The following is an 8,472-nucleotide window of genomic DNA, read 5'->3' as shown; positions in this document are numbered from 1 at the left end:
GGGGGGGGGGGAGCTTCCAGTATACTTAACTAATTAGTACATTCAAGAGAACATGAGTCCACTTCCGTTCAGTGAGATGCAGAAGAAGATGGTATGGATAAGGAGCCTCCATTCTTCATAGTGCTATAAGGTGGTCTGTACTTCTAGTTTGTCATGTATGCCTTTGGATTATCCATCCTTTATGAGCACTAGATGACCAGTTGCGCAAAGAGTGTGCATCAAAATATGTAGACACAGAAGAAAATATATGGAAATAAGTACGAATTGATGATAGATAGATGGTTGCTGATGATACATGTTTCCTAAGAAGCTTACGAATGATCATTTACAATATTATGAGCAAGGCATGTAGATAGGCAGAGCTATGTTAGACGGATGTATCGCTGGATGTTTAGAACGATTTCTTTGAGGCAAGTCTTCATAGATGTTGTTCTTCATGGCCTGCATTGCTCAGAGCAGAAATTTCTTCAATATCATCGCTCAAGCTCCAATAATACTTGTTTGTTTTCTATATAACGGCTTCTAATTGTAACCTTATATCGTTAAGACGATCAACAACATATCTTATCTGTGATAAAATATGTTTCAGATTGTTGGCTTTGGGTGTTGATCTTGCTGTGCAGTTTGTATCTATTATGCGGTAAAGTTCCTTCACTTATTTAGACTACTTGAGAGCTTCAGTTGCCGGTCGATCTTCAGCTTCTTTGAGTTTACCGTACACGTAGATGGATATTGATTTCCTTGAAAGTCGGTTATCCAGTTGGTGCTTTGATGGATAGTTAATGGTTGCGTCAAGACCAACCGTCCTTGCCTTCTATGTTGACTACTCTGCGTTTGGAAGGCCAAGCTATTGCATCATAGCATCCAGAAGGTCTTTTATTGGGATCCTGACTTTTTCCATTGCGGCTGACTGATGATAGTGAAGAAGATACATTTGAGCGAGATACACAATGTTCATAGTAATTGAATGATATGTGCTGGCTTAGCTATTTCTTTGAGAATAGCAGGGGCTGAGCTTTGAGCTTGCCTAAACTGTAGAGTATACATATTTTACTATTTGTCAGGCAACAAGAAAACAAGGGATTAATAGGTGTGGCGTATGTGCATTGTTAGCAGAAAACAAATTTCATTTTCTCATTCTTGATGTTACAGCGTTTATGAGATCAGGTTATTGAAGCAAATATAAGGTACAATCATTCTTTTCTTTAAACATAAGGTACAATCACTTGTTTCTTTAAATGTAAATATCAGGTTATGAAAACAGGGGATCAACATGTATTCATTTTCTCACTCTTGATGTTGTAGTATTTATGAGATCGGGTTATGGGAAGCAAATATAGGGTACAATCATTCTCTTTTTTAAATATAAGGTACAACCATTCTTTTCTTTAAATATAAATAGATGACCCGTTGCGCCCCTGGCGCAAAAAGCGTATTCAAAGCATGAAATGTGCAAGCAATAATGGTCCAAAGACTGATAATGAAATCTTCGAAAGAATTTGAACACAACGGAGGTTGATACTTAGCATTTTCATACAAAGCAATGCATATTGCACTGCATTACAATCCGTACAAAGTTATGAAAGCGGCCTTAAGGTTATTTATCATGCAACTGGGCCTTGGCAACCTGGTTCCGGACAGCATCTGCAACCTGGTTCCAGACAGCATCTTCTTCGACACAGAATGCAAACTCTTCATCCCTTTCTATGCTTCAGATGTTATCCAACAGAACATCGACAACCTGCACATTTAAGTTGAACTTCTTGTATATGGCAAAAGCCTCCTCATATAGTTGTGCTTCAACTGCTACTTCTCCAATGGCAGGACCATCAAAGTTGTCTAGTCAGTTAACATACTCCATGACCCTAGATGAGTCCGCCTTGATGGCTATCAAGATGAGCAGATTCTGAAGATTGAAGTTTCCACTGAACGCGGAATTCTGAAGGCAAGAAGTTCGATCAGTTCATGAGGGAGGTCAGCTGTCATGAAAGCCTTAACAGCAGCAGAAACTTGCTCAGGACTCTTGCTTTCAGGCAATGCAGTAGAAACCACTTGGTCAATGAACTGCCTTCTATATTCGTTATCACGCTGTAGAACTTTATCCCACAGATCGCCGTCCATTCTTTCGACCACATACCTGGAAATTAAAATCACACGATTTGAGCATGTAAGCAGACGCCCAATGGATATAAAGATTCGGAATATCGACAAGGCATCAGAAGGGAAAAAGAAATTTTACATACCTAGCTTGGAGCTTGAACAGCAAGTTCTTGTTGGTAACATTGACAAGTTCTTCATCGCACTGTCCACGTCTGTAAGCAACAACAGCAAGAGTAGGATCCCTCTTTTCACAGTATTTACCCACCACACGGGAGTCCTAGAACGGGTTGGTAGTAAGGAAATGCTCAGGATTGCTGTTGCTGTCAATGATTATTAGAGCATTGTGGACATGCACATCTTGGCTACCCTCGCTCACTAAGTGCTCCAAAAATTGTGTAAGTAAACGTAGACGGTTCCTGATCAAAATATTAAACAAATAAGACCAAAAGAAAAAGCATGTGCGCATGTGTGTACAGGACAAGGGCTCAGAATCAATCAATCAAACCTCTTCTCGCATTCATCAACCAGTGGCTCGACAGGAAGAAGAGAACGAACAGATAAAATCAAACCCTTAATGAAATCTTCCGTGCACTCGTCATCAAGTAACTGCCCCACTACCAACGGAGCATTTCCAGGGTTCACCTACAATACAGAGAAAAAAGCAAATTAGACATTCATATACTCGACATATTAGAAGAATGATACTCAAATAAAACTAAAATTTATGAGAGTTACAGAGTTACATACCTTCTGTAAATTTATGAGAGTTACAGAGATACCGGAGCATATTGTTTGTGTACAGATAGTGAGTAAGATCTGGAACAAAACCAAAGCGATCGCAGACAATTATGAGTGGTTGGGCATCAGGTAGTTTTGCTTCCGTCAGAAAGTTCTTTGTCTTCTCAGCATCGTAAAAGTTAGACTCTCTTGTGACTCGCTCAACTTCTTTAATCTGTCCAGTCCTTGCAGCTGATTCTATATAATTGAAATGGATATCTGGATCCTCGCTGTTTCCATGTGATGAAGTCAACTATTAAAGTGTGACGCAGTAAGTAAAGGGCAAACAGAACATATCAAGTTATCTACATCAGGCATAAGTACCTTCAGCTCAAATAGGACCCTAAGAAGTAGAGCCCCTCGTATGATTTAAATTGTTCGAACAGTGTAATACAAGCATCAACTCCAAGCTGCTCACAGATTCTTTGGTGGCCTACAGATGAATTTGATAATTAGAACAAATAGAGGGGGGAGGGGGTGGGGGGAGCAGTAATGAGAAAGAGAAGGTAACTGTGCAGGCTACCTGCACAACAATTTGAAGATTTCCTCTCAGGTTGACCAGTAGAAGGTCCTTCATGCATTCTAATGCCCATTCTTTAGAAAGGGTTCCAAAGAACTCAACGAGTGCCTGTGCAAGAAAGTAGTCAGTGGATCAGAAAAAAAATAGACTGCTAGCCAATGATAACTAAAAACAACATTTAACAGTACAAAAGCACTATACCTGCTTTGAGTATATAAGGATCTTGTCAAAGTCCCTCCTCTCAGCGAAAGCGGTGACGACTTTAGGGGTTGCCATAGCCTTTATGTATATTTTTAACGCCAGATCATTGTCTACCATCTGCAATAAGATACCACTGAGAGAACATTCCAGACACAATAGTAAACAAAATTAATAGAAACACGGCTATATCTTATGGCTCTATGCAATCAAGAAACATGGCAGAACGAAATTTTACCTTTACAAGATCTCCAAGCTCTTCACTGCACTCCAACTTGTCTTCCGCCAACCAATTTTCCAAAAGGTTCTTCTTGTTCTGATTGACAATAAGTCAAGATAACTCAAGGGATTCGTAAGCATTGAGCTTCCCTTGAGTAAGCAATGTGCCAAAGTACTGCACCAGTGGAGGTGTTTGTCCATCTTGAACAGGAACACTCTGCATTTGAAGCACAAAAATAGCAAATGAGCCAAGCAGAAGAACCTACAATTAAAGCAGATTATACAAGGGTAATATCTAAAATAAGATGACACTTTTTGGCCGTTGTGTTTCGCTTAACAAATAATACCTTCAAACAAAGAATAGAGATGTTAACACTATCAGCAGATTAACTGTATATAGATAATATGTCTTTGTAGGTGTACAGTTCCTAGTCCTAACCCAATAATACTTCCAGGAAATGATAACTACGAAGAGTTTGGTGTTGTAAAAAAAGTAGCAAAGCCCTAACTTTAATAATCCCTTTGTTCAAAATTTATATGATAAGCACACTTCATAAGTCAAGCAGTTCAGTCTGAAGAATGGCTGGCTCGTTAAGAAGGAATACGAATGGTATCCGATGTCAAAATTTAACCTCCAACTTGCAAGTAAATCAATATGAATGGAGAACAAGAGTAGCATAAAAAATAACTCTGGTTCAAGAGTACACCAAGAAAAACAGCAGACATCTTTTGTGGATGCATATGAGCAAGCCTAACAATAACGGCTTACCACAGCATGTATTTCTCCAGGCAAATAGGATAAATGACAAGCAGTTGAAGTACCATGCTGTGGTAAAGATCCATAATAAAAGCCCACCTCTTCAAACAAAAGAAGATGCACACATCCCCTGCCGACGCCGCGTCAGCCGCTCCCCCGCCTCAGCCAGCCACCGTTCCCCCACCTCGAGCCAGTCGCCGCCATGAAGCCATGGATCATACGCGGGAGGAGGAGAAACGCGAAGGGGAGGAGCGGTGGTGGCGGCCGCCTCCCCTCATCTTCTTCCTACCATGAGACCCTGCGTCGCTGCTCCTCCCTACCATTCCTCCCCACGGACGTATTCCGGCCGGCAGAGGCGCGAGATCGACGGGGAACGCGAGCTCTCCTCACTGGTGATAGCGGCCTGGCGCCTTTCCCCTTGGACATTTACAGCACAAAAAAATGTGGCAAATCAGGGGCTGTTGCAGATCAGGGGCTCGGCTATGAAGAGATGCTCAAGACTGCCATACCTAGGGATGTTGGCGGTGCGCTGGTGCCGAGGATATCCAGCCCCGATGCGCTGCAGAGACAACTCAAACAGCGAATCCATGGTTGGCTGCTCCAAACCTGCGCAACCCCCAAATCCTCGATATTGGAAGGAACGGCGTCGCCTATTGCCGGCCTCATCCATCTTCTTCCCACCCCACCGCAACGGGAGCGCTGCCACCGTTGCTTCTTCTCACCACAACAGTCATCCTCATCCACTCCTGCTCCTCCACACCACAGATGCCCGTCGCTGTCGCTGCTCACCCCGACGACCCGACCGCCCTTGTCGAGCTGCGGATGGCAGGTGGAGGAGGAGGAGGAGAGGCAGCGGCGTCACGGGGGAGAACGATGAGGAAGAGGGGGAGAGGCGGCGGCGGCTGGGAGGGAGGTAAAGGAGGAGGAAGGGTCGTGTGCGTGCGTTGTTGTGGAGGCTAGGTTTTTAGAGCGTCATCGTGATGTGTTCGAGTATCTATGCTATACATGTGCTATTTATTCCCCGTTCACTTTCACTTTGTATTGTTAACCAGTGTGAATGGCACTGACAACAGCTTGAAATTATAATTACTTTCTAAGCTCTTAATGTGTGGGATGAATCTGTGCTACTAGAGAATTAGTGCAAGTGTGCAACAATGACAGGCCATCTACCATTTTTGCTAAGAAAACAATGTAGTCTTTAGTCATTCTCTTTTAGTGGATATACTTTTGTAAGACGTGGGAGAGGTATGTGCTTTGCCAATAGGAATTAGTTGTTGGAATGGCCGGGCCCTTCCCAATGTAACAGTAACCAGCCCACTCACTCACGCGGGCCTTCCCAGCGCACTCCGGCCCTATAGCGTGTCGCCGATAACATCATTTCTGGCCGGGTCATTCGTCGCCTCCTCTCCCCGGCGGCGCAGAAGATCCTCCTCGCCCCCTCCCAATATCTGTCAGCGGCGAGCGAGCCCTCGTCCGCTCCGCTTCGGGAGGATCGCCGTCGTCCTTCCCCTCGACGGCAACGCGTGCAGCGGCTGAGCGGGAGGAGCCGCCCGCTGCTCTCCTATCGGTAAGACGAACTGCACTTGGAACACCCCACAAATTCACCTTTTTTTTTGTTTGTTTACCAATTAGTATATGAGATTTCAGTTATGAGCAACACAGAAATTGGTAGAAAAGAAGCCACTATTAGTCCCTAGACCCTCTGGTTTCGGAACCCCTGTCTCCTCTCCCATTACCTGATGCAATCACAACACATGGCCAGGATATAGACATTATTGCAGATTAGTCAACAGGGATTAGAGTTTCTGCTAGCTGATTCGTGCATTATGCACGACTATTTGATTACAAAGTACACAATGTTTGATGGCATCTCAACTGAGGTCACCAGAACTATGATGTGATCACAACAAGCACATGAAACATTTGTTCATTCGTTTAACCTTCTATTCATTAGTCTCTACTGACATGTTTTTGCAGTAAATATTGTTACATTGAAATGGTACGCCGCATGATTTTCTGCTTATCATGTAGGATCGGGACGACAATTGTAAAACTCTAGCCAATTCACACTTTTGAGTTATGGTTCGTGCCAGTGGATTTTGGCTCCTCTTTTATATGGTAGATTCTTCATAGCAGTGCTCTGCCATAGAGCATTTGAATATAAAGCGTCACATTATATCTTTGACTTATGCCAAATACTGTTATGTGTTTGCCAAGTTGAATTTAGGGGTACAGATAAGCTCAATCATCTCCATCTTTTTTTTACCGTAGATTTGACGGAACACCGGTGGCAGTCAATCACCATGATGAAAAGAAGCCACACGACCGTCCTCGACGACCTGCCCGAGTGGATTGTGATCGAAGAGATCCTCGTCTGGTTGCCCCCCAAGGACCTCTTTCGCTGTCGTGCTGTCTGCAAGTTGTGGCGCAGTGCCACCTCCACCGACAAGTTCATGCTCGACAATTGCCGCCGCCAGCCATTGCTCCCTGTCATCAGACAGGATATCCCTGGACAGGAAGGAGTCAGGTTCGTTGTCTTCCGTGACAAAAGTGTTGGAGCCGATCAAAAGCTCTGTCCAATCATCCAGCACTCTAAGTTCCATAATCTCCTGGGCGCCTGTGATGGCTTTCTCATCTTGTCCAGTGAGTCTGATTTCTGGATCTGCAACCCGGCCACTCGCAAATGTGCTATACTACCGCAACCTCGAGTTCCATCATCATCGGCAGGGGTTCCCCGCATCTACATAGCTGGATTCTACCAGCACCAACCATCTGGGGAATACCGGGTGCTTTGGTTCTCACATGGCTGCCTTCGTGGCTACGTTCTCAGGTTTGGATCCGACAAGCCGAGAATCATCAGTCGGCCATCTGTGTCATCGCGTTTGCCGGAATTCTGGCACCAAGGGGAATTTGATTCCTGCTATAGTTCACAAGTCAACCACCGCGGCAGCCTGCACTGGTTAACAGGAATCTACATGGAGACTGCCGTGGACATTATGGTGTTTGACACAGTTACTGAGACGTTCCGGTGGATGCGCAGTCCTGGCCGGTTGGGCCGTCGGGTGTCGTTGTTGGAGATGGACAACAAGCTTGCTTCATGCATCGACAATGATGCCAGCATAGAGATTTGGGTGATGCAAGACTATGAGGCTGAGGTCTGGGCCTTGAAGTACCGGATTAACTTGTTAGCGATGAATACATCACCACAGTTCAAGTATATTTCTAAGATGGCACTGCTTAACCAGCGTGAGCTGCTGATCTGTTGTCACACTCCATCGGTGGGTCCTGATTATCTGTTGCATTGTGACACTGACGGAAAGTTTTTGGGATATTACGAGCTGAAAGAGGGAACATATTCAACATACTTCACAAATCAGTACTTTCAAGAGAGCATGATTCCACTTCCGTTCTGTGAGATGCAAGAAGAAGGTGGTGTGGATAAGGAGCCTCCATTCTTCATAGGGCTATAAGCTGGTTTGTAATTCTAGTTGCCATGTATGCCTTTGGAGTATCCATCCTTTATGAGCACAAGGTCCTAGTTCTTACTTTATAGTACTAGTAGAACTGAACAATCCATATGGCTGTTCTAGCTCTTTTGCTACCAGCGGGTGCCTTTTGTGCTGTCTTGACCGTCATCATGATATGTTGGAGTATCTATGCTATACACCTGTGCTACTTCTTCCCCATTTACTTTCGCTTCCCATTGTTAAGTAGTGTGAATGGCACTGGCTTCAATTTGAAATGCTAATTATTTGTGCTACTAGAGAATTAGTGCAGCGTTGGCATGCCATCTAGCATGGTTTCTAGGAAGACAATGCCATCAAGAAAATATGAGAGATGCAGTTGTAGTCGTTTTCTTTTAGGGATAAACACAATACGCCCCCTTGCCCCCGCGCCGTCC

General features: G+C 44.2%; 1 protein-coding gene and 1 long non-coding RNA gene across 3 annotated transcripts; one reads left to right on the top strand and one right to left on the bottom strand.

Annotated features, from left to right (window-relative positions):
- Positions 1-1,495: 1,495 nt before the first annotated feature.
- On the bottom strand, positions 1,496-5,549 carry LOC125529846. 2 transcript variants are annotated; one of them, XR_007292748.1, is made up of 10 exons: positions 5,081-5,549; positions 4,671-4,988; positions 3,834-4,031; positions 3,599-3,715; positions 3,401-3,505; positions 3,202-3,310; positions 2,848-3,130; positions 2,606-2,742; positions 2,244-2,516; positions 1,496-2,137 (listed from the first exon to the last, which is right to left on the bottom strand). It is a non-coding gene; the product is annotated as an uncharacterized LOC125529846 (long non-coding RNA). The 2 variants fall into 2 exon arrangements; XR_007292747.1 differs by having other exon boundaries at positions 2,848-3,107; positions 5,081-5,548.
- Positions 5,550-5,937: 388 nt separating this feature from the next.
- Positions 5,938-8,235, top strand: LOC125529845 (putative F-box protein At4g21240). Its single transcript, XM_048694266.1, has 2 exons — positions 5,938-6,138; positions 6,843-8,235. The coding sequence occupies exon 2, from the start codon at positions 6,875-6,877 to the stop codon at positions 8,039-8,041; it is 1,167 nt and encodes a 388-aa protein (XP_048550223.1). The 5' UTR covers positions 5,938-6,138; positions 6,843-6,874; the 3' UTR covers positions 8,042-8,235.
- Positions 8,236-8,472: the final 237 nt, after the last annotated feature.

This window comes from Triticum urartu, unplaced genomic scaffold (genome assembly GCF_003073215.2).
Source record: "Triticum urartu cultivar G1812 unplaced genomic scaffold, Tu2.1 TuUngrouped_contig_5898, whole genome shotgun sequence".
Lineage (NCBI taxonomy): Eukaryota > Viridiplantae > Streptophyta > Magnoliopsida > Poales > Poaceae > Triticum > Triticum urartu.
Note: the sequence above shows the minus strand (reverse complement) of the source record. Positions and strands in the feature narration are given on the sequence as shown.

Coding starts and splice junctions, on each gene's coding strand:
- LOC125529845 (XM_048694266.1), top strand. CDS start 6,875: ATGATGAAAAGAAGCCACACGACCGTCCTCGACGACCTGCCCGAGTGG.